This window comes from Ranitomeya variabilis, chromosome 2 (genome assembly GCF_051348905.1).
Source record: "Ranitomeya variabilis isolate aRanVar5 chromosome 2, aRanVar5.hap1, whole genome shotgun sequence".
Classification (NCBI taxonomy): domain Eukaryota; kingdom Metazoa; phylum Chordata; class Amphibia; order Anura; family Dendrobatidae; genus Ranitomeya; species Ranitomeya variabilis.
Genome location: NC_135233.1, coordinates 304891436 through 304905819, shown reverse-complemented (window position 1 = coordinate 304905819; position 14384 = coordinate 304891436). Strand labels below are relative to the sequence as shown.

At 39.8% G+C, this 14384-nt stretch overlaps 1 protein-coding gene across 1 annotated transcript in view; it reads left to right on the top strand.

The window, feature by feature from the left end:
* Window positions 1-14384, top strand: part of LOC143805656 (uncharacterized) — a 98185-nt gene that overhangs the window by 32849 nt on the left and 50952 nt on the right. The window contains exons 5-9 of the mRNA XM_077285187.1: window positions 2861-3107; window positions 9711-9748; window positions 11007-11098; window positions 12522-12725; window positions 13780-13905. Of these exons, the coding sequence (XP_077141302.1) occupies window positions 2861-3107; window positions 9711-9748; window positions 11007-11098; window positions 12522-12725; window positions 13780-13905 (707 nt within the window). The remainder of the gene's footprint in view (window positions 1-2860; window positions 3108-9710; window positions 9749-11006; window positions 11099-12521; window positions 12726-13779; window positions 13906-14384) is intronic.

Below are 14384 nucleotides of genomic sequence, written 5' to 3'. Positions count from 1 at the left end.
GTTTTACCTAGGTTTTGACCGCTTTTGTAAGTCAGAACCTATCTAACAACTTTTGATTTATTGAACTATTTTTCAGCAGAAGTGTGGTGCCATCTTGTGGATAGCACGGCTTCTCATTGATCCCTCTGCACCACGCACACTTCTAATGCACATGTGCAGGCAGAAGAAACAGGCAGCACGCTGAAGGGCAACATTTTACTACCATAGCAGAGTTTTCATTTTTGCTCACCAGTTCTTCACGGTCCGTGACCGTCACGCTGCTCTCTGCTCTGATCGGTGTTTTCACACTCATGGTGATAGTGATGGACAGAGAAGCTGCAGAGCAGCAATGAAAACGCTTCTAATGAAGTAAAGCACACATTATTATTCTTTCTCACCAGGGGCAGTTGGAAGGCAGGAAGGTTGGTGTGGTCAATCATGTCTGCAGATCAGTTTAAAGGGACTCTGTCAGCACAGAGTGACTGTCCAAACTAAGTCCCGCCACTCAGGGCATCATGGCATGTCCAATCCTTTAAATACACCTTCCTTCCTGCTTATTTTCCCCTATGTGTGGCCCATTATACTGTATGGAGGACTATGTGGGGCAATTATTCTATATGGAAGACTATGTGTGGCCCATTAAACTATATGGAGCACTATGTGGGGCCATTATTCTGTATAGAAGACTATGTGGGGCCCATTATACTGTATGGAGGACTATGTGGAGCCCATTATACTGTGTGGAGGGCCATGTGTGGCCCATTATACTGTATGTAGGGCTATGTGGGGCCCATTATACTGTATGTAGGACTATGTGGGGTCCATTATACTGTATGGAGGTCTATGTGGGGCCCATTATACTGTGTGGAGGGCTGTGTGTGGATCACAGTTGGGCATCATAATGTGTTGTGGTCCCCATACTTTGCCAGGGCGATTGGGGGAGGGGATACAGTAGGGTCATCATACCGTGCACATGGAGGGTACTGTGGAGGAATTCACTGTGGGGCTATCAGACTGTGTTTGGGAGGCACTTTTGTTGGCATCATATGTCATGGGGCAATGAAAGGGCAACCTAGGGGCTTCAATAGGAGGAAAATTACTTTGTAAGGCTGTAGCGTTGTGAGATATGCTCTTCTCTGACCTCACTGAATATTAAGGTTTTTTTTAGGTGGGGGAGCTTGAAATTCTGCTATGGTACCCCATAATTTCTATGTACTTCCCTGCCTGCAAGGAATACACAGTGCTGCGGTCATGTGATCTGACTGTTAAAGGGAATCTGTCACCTCAATTTTGCCCTATAAGCTAAGGCAACTGCCATCAGGGGCTTATCTACAGCATTCTGTAATGTTGTAGATAAACCCCCCAATGTAACCTGAAAGATAAGAAAAACACGTTAGATTATACTCACCCAGGGGTGGTCCCGGTTCTGTTCAGGTCCGATGGGCATCGCGGTCCGGGTCCAGCTCCTCCCATCTTCATACGATGACGTCCTCTTCTTTGCTCCCTGCTGCGGCTCCTGCGCAGGCGTACCTTGTCTGCCTTGTTGAGGGCAGAGCGAAGTACTGCAGTGCGCAGGCGTCGGGCCTCTCTGACCTTTCCCGGCGCATGCACACTGCAGTACTTTGCTCTGCCCTCAACAGACCGGACCGCGACGCCCATCGGGACCGCCACTGGGTGAGTATAATATAACCTGTTTTTCTTATCTTTCAGGGGGCTTATCTACATCATTACAGAATGCTGAAGATAAGCCCCTGATGGCGGTGGCCACATCTTATAGGGCAAAATTGATGTAACAGATTCCCTATAAGATCCATTAAGAAACTTGTACTTTGCTTGTGGGACAACTCCTTTAAGTTTATTTCCATATGAAAAGATTGCTTGTTAAATTTGATGATATGGAAAAACTTTCTCAATTGTAAACATTTTTTTAATAAATATCAGGGTTTGCCCGCGACTTTGAGTTTGACATCCCTGCTCTAGGCCATAGGTTATAGCTGTGAGCCGGCCCTGGGTTCACTGCGCATGTATCGGGGCCTACTTACAGCTGGAAGTCCTGGTGAACACTGGGCTGTGATTTTTGGCTGCAAGCACACGCAGTGAACACTGAGCAGGAGACTCGGAGCAGATTGAAAGTATGGCTTTTTTTTCCTTTTTAACCTTTTGCCTGCCTCTCACCTCTCCATCTGCCACTGCTGCTTCCTGTTCTCTGCACCTCTGTTGTGCTGAATCTCAGGCCCTTTATTTACTGTAGGCCATTGCTCCCAGCAGCATCAGGTCCCGAAGATCATTGGGCAATTTGAATTTCCCTGGAAAATCCACACAAATTGGGGAATTCAAATGTTGTCAGATTGGCTAATCTGTTGGACTAATGGGTTGTATGTACAAATGACTGTCCTGGCTTTACAATTTATTTCATGTATGAAAGTCTAAAAAAAGGATTCAAGGGGTAACGTTTCTCATTACAGAGAGTGATATGTCAAGCCTGGCATGCCAAGGTGAGGAGACTTTTAAGCCTTGCAATGCTCCCCTTGGCATGCCAGGCTTGACATGTCACTCTCCACAAGGAGAAACATTACCCTTTGGGATCCTGGTCAGACGCCACTCACCCAGCCAAACCAGATCTCACACTTTGCACTGATGAGGGGCAGAATCCTGAATCACAGTGTCTGCAAATTGAGATTCTGGTTTGGCTTTTATTCAAAGTCATGTGACAAGGCTCGTTCAAGGGTCAACATTGACTTTTAGGATTACTACTTCCTATAGGTAGCACTAGAGTTCTGGTTCTCTCCCTCTCTGGAGAGAACATTTGCATATTTAAAGTCCCAAAAATAAATAGTAACTGGTTTTAACAATTTACATTTCTTTGCACATTTTTGTTCAGTCTTAGAACAAACTATCAACAATTTTTCTGAACCTACGTTTATAAATGAAGCAATAGTGTTGTTGAATGATAACCCGGCAGCTCAGCAGAAGAAGGTTTCCGGCACATGTGATAAGAAGAATCAGGGCAGTCGCTGCAGTGCACAAGATGCATCCAATACGGTCATGGAAAGTGATAATATCTTATGCAGTAACCATTGTGACAATCAGTCTGATACCTCTACAGGAGCAGAGGCAGCGGGCACAATGTAAGTATACTACTACGACAGTGCCTATAGAGGCTATCCTCTAATGTACTAGTGTATTTCTCTGCTAGATATGAGCCACATAAAATGATTCTGTGTCTGGATATTATGATGACATCCTTATTATGGCAGCCGCGGTGTTACATTTTTCCTCCTTTAAATGTCATTTTTGTTATTTTATTTGTTCCAAGTGCAGAGACAAGTTTTGGGAAATGTGACTTTTTGTGATAATTTTCTTTTATGCACTGGTATTAAACCCGTTTTTTGACTAATCCAATTATCTTTTTTACGTTTTTGTTTGTTCTTAACCTTCTTCCAAGGGTCATAAATTTTTAGTTTTTCCTTCTACAGGACCTTAAAAGGGCTTGTTGTTTTGAATTACACCATTCAGTTCACCATACTGTGTACTGTGAAATGATGCGGTAAAATGTGGTTTTTGTTTTTAAGTTGTTATAATGTGGACAAATTATCCTGGCATTTTTTCAGGTCAGTAAGATTATGAGGATATCTAACTTGCCGTTGTCTTTTAAGCCTAAGTTTTCACCCCCATAGTAAAACACTTGCGGTAATACTGGAATTGAACTTAGAATCGAGGGCCTTTTTATTTCAATGGTGAAAGAAATATGAAAATTTTAAACAAAAACAAAAAAAAATATATTAGCATCATCTAAGACCCATAATTTTGTTGTTTTGTTCCAGCGATTGACTTGAGTGAAAACTTAGTTTTTACATCTTGAGCTAATGTTTTTATTGATGCCATTTTGGGATACACGTGTTATTTTGCTTACTTTTTATTGCATTTTATTTGGGGTAGGATACGTTTACCGGACAGTTTAAATAATTTCATATTTATATATATACTAGCTGAAGAGCCCGGCGTTGCCTGGGCATAGTAAATATCTGTGGTTAGTTATAGCACCTCACTTCTCTTATTTTCCCATCACGCCTCTCATTTTCCCCATCACATCTTTCATTTTCCCCCTCACATCTCTCATTTTCTCCCTCACACCTCTCATTTTCCCCCTCACTCCTCTTATTTTCCCCCTCACTCCTCTCATTCCCCCCTAACACTTGTCATTTCGACCTCACATCTGTCATTTTCCGATCACTCCACTATTTTCCCTCACTCCTCTCATTTTGCACTCACACCATTTCATTTTCACCTCACACCTCTCATTTTCACCTCAGTATATACATGTTTGTCATCTCCCTTATATATAGTATACACCTGTATGTCATCTCCTGTATATAGTATATACCTGTATGTCATCTCCCCTGTATATAGTGTATACCTGCTGTGTGTCATCTCCCCTGTATATAGTATGTACCTGTATGTCATCTCCTCCTATATATAGTATATACCTGTATGTAATCTCCTCCTGTATATAGTATATACCTGTGTGTCATCTCACCTATATATAGTATATATCTGTGTGTCATCTCCTCCTGTATATAGTATATACCTGTATGTCATCTCCTCCTATACATAGCATATACCTGTATGTCATCTCCTCCTGTATATACTATATACCTGTGTGTCATCTCCTCCTGTATATAGTATATACCTGTGTGTCATCTCCTCCTGTATATAGTATATAACCGTATGTCATCTCCCCTGTATGTAGTATATACCAGTGTGTCATCTCCCCTGTATATAGTATATATGTGTGTGTCATCTCCTCCTGTATATAGTATATACCTGTGTGTCATCTGTCCTGTATATAGTATATATCTGTGTGTCATCTCCTCCTGTATATAGTATATACCTGTGTGTCATCTCCCCTGTAAATATTATATATCTGTATGTCATCTCCTCCTGTATTAGACCTCGTTCACACGTTATTTGGTCAGTATTTTTACCTCAGTATTTGTAAGCTAAATTGGCAGCCTGATAAATCCCCAGCCAACAGTAAGCCCACCCCCTGGCAGTATATATTAGCTCACACATACACATAATAGACAGGTCATGTGACTGACAGCTGCCGGATTCCTATATGGTACATTTGTTGCTCTTGTAGTTTGTCTGCTTATTAATCAGATTTTTATTTTTGAAGGATAATACCAGACTTGTGTGTGTTTTAGGGCGAGTTTCGTGTGTCAAGTTGTGTGTGTTGAGTTGCGTGTGGCGACATGCATGTAGCGACTTTTGTGAGATGAGTTTTGTGTGGCGACATGCGTGTAGCAACTTTTTATGTGTCGAGTTGCATGTGACAGGTTAGTGTAGCAAGTTGTGTGCAGCAAGTTTTGTGCATGGCGAGTTTTGCGCGTGGCGAGTTTTATGTGTGGTGCCTTTTGAGTATGTGCAAGTTTTGTGTGAGGCAACTTTTGCATGTGTTGCAACTTTTGTGCATGTTGCAATTTTTCTGCGTGTGCAAGTTTTGCGTGTGGCGAGTTTTCCATGAGGTGAGTTTTGCACGTGTGGCGAGTTTTGCATGTGGAGAGTTTTGCGCGTGGCGAGTTTTGAGCGGCGACTTTTGTGTTTCGACTTTTATGTGGCGAGGTTGGTGTATGTGTGGTGAAATGTGCCCTGAGGGTGGTATATGTGTTCGAGCACGTGGTAGTGTGTGGCGCATTTTGTGTGTGTGTTCATATCCCCGGGGTGGTGTGGTGATTATCCCATGTCGGGGCCCCACCTTAGCCACTGTACAGTATATACTCTTTGGCGCCATCGCTCTCATTCTTTAAGTCCCCCTTGTTCACATCTGGCAGCTGTTAATTTGCCTCCAACACTTTTCCTTTCATTTTTTCCCCATTATGTAGATAGGGGCAAAATTGTTTGGTGAATTGGAAAGCGCGGGGTTAAAATTTCACCTCACAACATAGCCTATGACGCTCTCGGGGTCCAGACGTGTGACTGTGCAAAATTTTGTGGCTGTAGCTGCGACGGTTCAGATGCCAATCCCGGACATACACACATACACACATTCAGCTTTATATATTATATATATATATATATATATATATATATATATATATATATATATATATATATATATATTTATATATATATATATATATATATATATATATATATGTTTTTTTTTATTTATTTACTCTTATTGATGCAGAAATACCAAATATGTTTATTTAAAAAAATGTTTAATGTCTTTATGAACCATTTTTGGTCCCTCTAGGGGACTTCACTGCTATTATCAGCTTGTTCTATATATAAAATTGCTTATTTTATGGGTAAAATCATGGTCTGACAGGAGTACCAAAGACCCACGCTACCATTGACTTTGTTGGTTCACTGTTTAGCTACATGCAAATATCACATTAGCCTCATTCACAAATGTGCCTATATTTCTATATAATAATAAATGGGGTAGTTTGTTAAATTAATGTTGAGATGATGCCCTATTTCTGTACATAGTGAAACAAATGTACAGGGTCGGCCATTTATATGGATACACCTAAATAAAAAGGGAATGGCTGGTGATATCAACTTCCTGTTTGTGGCACAGTAGTATATGGGAGGGGGAAAACTTTTCAAGGTGGGTGATGACCATGGCGGCCTTTTTGAAGGTCGGCCATTTTGGATCTAAATTTATTTTTTCCAATGGGAAGAGGGTCATGTGACACATCAAACTTATTGAGAATTTCACAAGAAAAACAATGGTGCGCTTGGTTTTAATGTAACTTTATTTTTCATGAGTTATTTACAAGTTTATGACCACTTATAAAATGTGTTCAAAGTGCTGCCCATTGTGTTGGATTGTCAATGCAACCCTCTTCTCCAACTCTTGACACACTGATAGCAACACCGCAGAAGGAATGCTAGCACAGGCTTCCAGTATCCATTGTTTCTCGTATCTTCACAGCATAGACAATTGCCTTCAGATGACCCCAGCATCTGAAACAACGGATACTGGAAGCCTGTGCTAGCATTTCTTCTGTGGTGTTGCTATTGCTATGGATGTGTCAAGAGTAGGAGAAGAGGGTTGCATTGACAATCCAACACAATGGGCAGCACTTTGAACACATTTTATAAGTGGTCATAAACTTGTAAATAACAGTCAGGTAAATTGCGGTCTCTGGGGAGCGAAGAAGAAGCGAATAAGTCAGATAGAATGAAAAGTCCACCGCAGCTCCAGCCGTGTGCCTCCAGCGGAGGATAAGTGCAGTAGTAGTGGGGTAAATAATGGTCAGAGGAGCGCTACGAACTACAGGACACAGATGTATTGGATGAATCCACAACGCGTTTCGACGGTACCTCGTCTTCATCAGGTGGAGATTTATTAATGACACACAGGAAGAGGTATTTAAACAAAATTCAAACAATCAAAATTAAAGTGCAATCATCATGCCACATGATGGTAACACAGGATGAAGTGAGATCACACAAAAACCATGTGAATAATAGACATGAGATTGGCACAAATAAGACACAAACAATAAATCCATTATAAAAAATAAATACAGTAAACTGATAAATTGCATGCAGATTACATGATGATAAAACATATATATAATAAAATAAAATAATAACATTAGGTTATCTGCTAACTTTTTCAATAGTAAGGTTTAATCCCTCGGGGGTCAATGTACCAAGCGTGAATATCCAAAAGCTTTCTCTGTTGATTAAACTATTGTATCGATCAGGAACAGTTTCTGGTATAAAGTCAATAATTGTCAGTCTAAGTGAGTTCAGATTTCTTTGATGCATGGTCAGAAAATGTTTAGACAAACTATGCAGTAAAAAAACGTTCCGAATGTTCTGACCGTGCTTATTTAACCTTGCGTGCATAGTTTGTATAGTGCGACCTACATATTGGAGTCCGCATCCACATTTTATTAGATAAATTACATAAGTGGACTGACAGTTAACATGATGATTCATTTTGTAACTAACACCCGTTGTATTAGATTTCAAATCTTTAACCCAGATTTTAATAGACACACAACACAAGCACTTTGCAGTTCTACAAGCAAAGCAACCCGGATTCTTTGCCGTTTGGGCCGTTGACATGGAGCAAGGGATTATAGTTGTATTGTGAAATTCTCAATAAGTTTGATGTGTCACATGGCCCTCTTCCCATTGGCATGATATGAAGCTCAGCCAAAGACTGGGCTTCACTGGAGCACCAACATGGCAGCCATGGGAGCCTTCAGAAGACCTCCGGCCACCGTGGCAACTCATTGGCAGTCCATGATCAGAGACTGACAACAGCATTTAAAGAGGACGTGTCATCACATTTTTCATATTGATCTGGACACACTATGTAATAGCTTTTGCAAATCGGAATAAAACTTTTTTTTTTATTTCACCTCTCCGTTGCGGAGATATTAGCAATCAAAGCATTGGCACCTCTTGAGTTAACTTTTGTTATGTCCAAGGGGGTGTTATCAGATACCATCTCATACAGGAAGAAAAAGGACAGGCCCCCAGTGAAACCTATCTGGTAACACCCACGTGGACTTAAATGAATGAATGAATTAGGTGCCAAATATTGTGATTGCTAATATAATCACAAAGTGGGCATACTGGATTTATATAATATGTTATGTAAGAGCAGTAAAAAGCATATGGCTTAATGGCCTAATTTAAATATGTAGTACAAAGGATAAAACACTTGAATTAATGAACACTACAGATAATAAAGTATGATGTCAACAAAAGTGCACCCCAAACACATTATGATACTTCCACAGTGAATTCCTCCACAGTACCATCCACACATGGTATGAATGGTATGATGACCCTACTGTACCTCCCAGCAAAGTATTGTGACCCTAACACAGTATGATGCCCCAACTGTGATCCCCACACAGCTGTCCACAAAGTATAATGGGCCCCACATAGTCCTCCTTACAGTATAATGGGCCCCACATAGTCCTCCATACAGTATAATGGGCCTTACATTGTCCTCCATACAGTATAATGGGCCTCACATAGTCCTCCATACAGTATAATGGCGCCACATAGTCCTCCATACAGTATAATGAGCCCCAGATAGTCATCCATACAGTATAATGGGCCCCACAGTCCTTCATATAATATAATGGGCCCTCATAGTCCTCCATACAGTGTAATGGGCCCACATAGTCCTCCATACAGTATTAAGGGCACTACATAGTCCTCCAAACAGTATAATGGGTCCACCATACAGTATAATGGACCCAAATAATCATCCATACAGTATAATGGTCCCACATCTGGCCCCACATAGTCCTCCATACAGTATAATGGGCTCCACATAGTCCTTCACACAGTATAATGGGCCCAAATAGTCCTCCATAGAGATTAATAGGCCACACATTAAAAAATTATTAAATACTCACCTCTCCTCATTCACCCGCTGCTCCGATCTTGGCAGCGAGCATTCTGAAGCTGCTCATTTTTCAGCACAGAGGATGTGAAATAGTGATGTCGTTGCCCCCGCTGTGCTAAAAAGTCAGACACAGAGGGATAATAATGGAGGAGGGAGCATTAACTGATGATCCCCTTTCCATAATTGCTTTAAAACTGTATCGGCATCTTCACGGGTCAAATATAATCCACAAGCCAGAGTTTGACGTTTTCATATACATTTTGATATTTTCTTTTCTGTGACACAGAATTATAGACACTTTGTTCTTATGATTTTATCTTTGTATTTATTACAGAAAAAAAGAAAAGAAGGGGATTATAAAGAGAGTTAAAGGTAAAGGATCGCTTCATTTATTGATATCATGAAATGTATTGACCTGTAGGTGTCCTATGATTGTCGTTCAGATTTGTGTGTAGGCAATCCCCGATGTGTAGCTGCCCTTTTTATTTAAGGCAACGTGGGCAGCTGCAGATAGGTGATTTTACTGAATAACATTATTTAGAAAAGAAATGCCCAAGAGTTCCCCTAATACTAATGTAAAAGACTTTCTAGCAAAAGTAAACCCCTATATTTTGGATTGTGTGATCCCGGGATGCAGAACATGACCCTGCAAACCTCCGCAAAAGCCGCGTTACAGGGAGAGATCTCATGTTTTTAACTAAAACAGAGCTGCCACATTATGTACACATCAGTTAGCGATCATTACCAGCTAGAAGGATGTTATCGAGTACATAATGCACAGTACATGATGTGGCAGCACTGTTTTAGAGTACAGCGAGATCTCCCTCTGTAACGAGGTTTGCGGTGTGCTGCTCTGCATGCCAGGAGCTCACAAACTGGAAATTTGTCCACAAGTTTTCTAAGAAAGTCTTCTATTGGGACCTTAGGGACCATTTTTTGTAATTAAAGGGGTATTTTCAATTTTGGATAATATTTCCTACCCATGGGGAATACCTTTACCAATCACTGAGGGTCTGAGTCCTGGGACCCCTACCGATCCTGAGAACAGTGACTCCTAAGAGCTCCATGTGAATGGATCGGAGATGGATCATGCGCACTGCCACTTGTCTGTGGCTGCCCATTGTGTTCTTAAATATAAAGGGGGGCCTCAGACAGGTGCTAGGTTCTCTTTAAGTACATCTTTACAGTTTATGAAAACATAGGCTGGACAATAAGCAGGATTCTTCATTTATACTGGTGGAGCAGGTTCTTCCCAGTGACCTCTACCATCGTTCATGTTTCGAAAACCAGAGACTTGACTTTTTTTGAAAGCTTTCAAACTGATTTTTTTCAGAGGTGTAAAATAAAACTTCTGGGCCTCAAAATCTGTAACAGGGTCCTGAAACTACCAGGCATAATTTATAATACTAATCTCCACATATATGGGGTACAGGGACTTCTGGGCTGCCTCAGGAAACTGCACTCCCACATGTCTGTTAATATATGGCTCATTTGTTCCCTCAATAAGGGGCAATACTGGCTCCATTCTTTCAAAACCAATAGCCTTGTGTGATACTTCATTACTTTTATATTCATAATGGGAATAAGGTCCTTTAAGTTGTTTTCTCCCTATTTTTTTTACTTCATTTAGGGCTATTTAAGAAAGATAAATCAAAAACAACAAAATCAAAGTGTGCGATTAAGTTCCGATCATTAAATTCTGATAGTGATGCTACGGACGGGGTAAGTAGCCAATCCATTTTTTATACTAAAATGTGTTTCCATTTCACATTTTACCTATTGAAAGGTCTAGGGTGAATAATTGTCCGTTTTGTATTTATGTTGTTTTATGTACTTATCAGGATTAGCCACATTTATGTACAGTTCTTGGTATAGAAATGTTTCCTATTTGGCTAACAGGAAGGCGTTTATTGGAATCGGAGCATTTCACCACCTGAATACTAGTCCCATAGAAATAAATAAAAATGGCAATATCACAATCTGCTGGCACACTAGTGTTTTTGGCCATGTTGGCAGGAAGAAGCAGCCCATTACTCATTCCTCGAGAAGATGCAATATCCATGCACTTTAAGGAAATGTGTCGTCAGTAAATTACCTACTGTTTAAATCAGGATTTTACGTTAAATGTGTTTAAGAAAAATAATTTCCATTTTCTCTTTTAATTTTAATTTTGTGATCCACATTAAAGAAGATGAGAGTTCTTGCAATTTTACACTGACCACAGGGGTTATACTAGACTTATAATTCCTGTTCTTTCAGGATATTCACATGTAAATTAGCAGCAAATGTCAGACTCTGACCTTTTTTATATGAAAGCATCTAATGAGCGTGTGCAAAGGTCATTGTGTAGGGAGGGAGAGCAGGATCAGCTGTGACATAATCTCTTATGTTTGGTGGATAATTTGTTATCAGCTGTGAGTAGAGGTGTTAACTGTCAGTGTACTTTTGCCTGTGATGATGATGAGACTTCTGAAAAGTCTTCTATAATGAACAAGAAGTTTTAGTCTAAAATAGCCCCAGTGTCAGTGTGAAAATGGCAAGATTTTTTTTACATACAAACTGTGATATATAGAAAAAAATATATAAAAAAGTAAATAAATTTACATTTAACACAAAAGCCTCAATTTATCCCTGGGAAATTTTCAGATTATATATTCCCTTTAACTGTGTGCTGAGGTACATTACTGTCTTGGCAGATAAAGTTGGTAGGAGGTCTGTAGGAGTTGTTGCTAGATTGCTTGTCCTTATTCAGAAATATGGAATATTTGGGATTTGCTTGGCTCTTTCCAGGGCATAGTCTCTTGAAGATGAAATTTTGTAACTATTGTTTTTGGTGTATGGAGATATATGTGGTGATCCTCATTTACCTCTTCATTAATGGCAGGATTTTGTGGCTCCACTTTATTGTATGTTTATGTAAGTGTTTATTATGATTGTTCTTAAATGTGCTAGCTATATTTTTTTAAATCTTTTTATCATTAAAATATTTGTTGTGGAATTGTGGTGCCTTATGTAAGCTCAGGGCTTGTGTATGTAAGTGTAATAAATCGCTACAATAAATATACCATTCTGCAGTTCATATTATATGGCTGAAGCACTGCTGTCTCGCTGTGGGATGTTTATGCCTTGATTAATTTATATCCAGGACTCCAATGATTGCAGAGAGGGCTCCGATGATGACAATGAGGACTTCAATTATGGCATAGAAGACTCTGATGATGGCAGAGAGGGCTACGATGATGATGATGATCATGATGACAGAGAAGATGGTATAACGTCAACTATATCCATTATTGACACTGCACTTCAGAAGTGGCAACAGAATCACTGGACTGCTAAAGTTTCTGAGGTATTTGAAAAGCTCAAAAAAGTTTCTTCCTGCATCATGAGTTGCGGCTGGATTGCCAGCTGTGAATTTATCAACTCTAATCATGAGTTTTCCAAACTTCATAAAAATAAGGCAAGAGTCTCCAAATGGTAAAGGCTGCAATACTTACCTTTTAAAAAGGCCCAACCACATGTTTTCAGTCCCCATCACCATAGTGTCTTGATTCTTCACCATGTGATCCCTTCGGCCAGGTTCTGGCACAGGATCAGGAATACCAGATGCAGGTACAGGAGGCATTGTAAAATGTGATAACGTTACCTTTTGTTATTTTAGCTCACCTGTCATATTTAACGGGGTTGTGCAGGATTATATTAGTTTTTTGGCTCATAGTTAAAATATAACTTACCTGTTCTATCCGCCACTGGCTCAGAGCGGTCACTGACTGCTCCTAGCGGCGATTCAGCTGCCGAATGTCAACAGAGCAGCTCTTCTTCTTCTGGGCTTTTCTGTCGACAGTACCAGAGTGCGGCGTCATGCTGATTGACAGCCAATTTCCTGCAGTTAGGCAGTAGAGAGCCGCTTGTCAATTATCATGACATTGGCAGTCACGGCCCATCAGCGGAGCAGGGCGGAAAAGAAGCCGTTGTCCTGTCGATATGACATCAGCAGAAACCACAGAATCACCAACAGGAGAGGCCAGTGTGTTGGCAGAGATCTGCGCTGAGCAGAAAAGGCAGGTAGTTAGCAACTGCCTGCTCGTTAGTTCTTAGGCTCATAGTAGAAAATATTCTGTAGTCCTGGATAACCCATGTAAGTAAAATGTGGATAACCCTACGATGGGAGAAATATTTTTACGCTTGTCAAAGTAAATCATTTACTTTTGCAGCTTTTTAAATTCATTTTTTTTTTCATTTATAAAATAGGTCAAATATTACAGTTGTGTTTGCAACATTTAACATTTTTCTGAAATTCTGAGTAGGTTCGAACGCAAATATATATACAGTATTTTTGCTGATTGTTAATATACTATTATAATATATACAAACTTATCAAATGTATTTCTACCTTTCTTTAGAGCCTAGTAGAAAAAGAAGATGAATACCTGATTTCTGTATACGCCGAGAGTGCGCCAGATACTGTCCTCTGGAATACTAAGAGACGTGCTGAAGACTTTAAATTAATATATGAAAAAATATGCCAGGTGACACTAACATTGCTTTATGCTAGCAAACACATAATCTTGATATTGTTATACTTTGTGTTTATGTAGTTGTGAATTAAGTCTATTCATTGTCATCTACTGATGGAGCAATATGAGTTGTGAGTGGTAAAAGTACAAATTTCATCAACCCACAAAGTAAAGTTAAAATGCAAAATGTAATGTATGCTGAATGCCTTAAAAACTGGAACAAAAAATATTCCAGATTTATTGTTTTGGATTTTTTTGTACAGTATGTAGCCCAAAATTGTATCAGTGGAAACTACAGAAAAAAAGAAAAATGCTATGGGTGTCACAGAATGGCAACAAAAGAAAATATATTTTTATAAAGTTATTTTATTTTTGCAATAGTAGTAAAACAACAGACTATATAAATGTGTTATTCGTGTATCACATACATGTAACCCGTCATTTATACTGACTGGTTAACCATGTTTAAAGAAGTAAAATATCCCGAATCG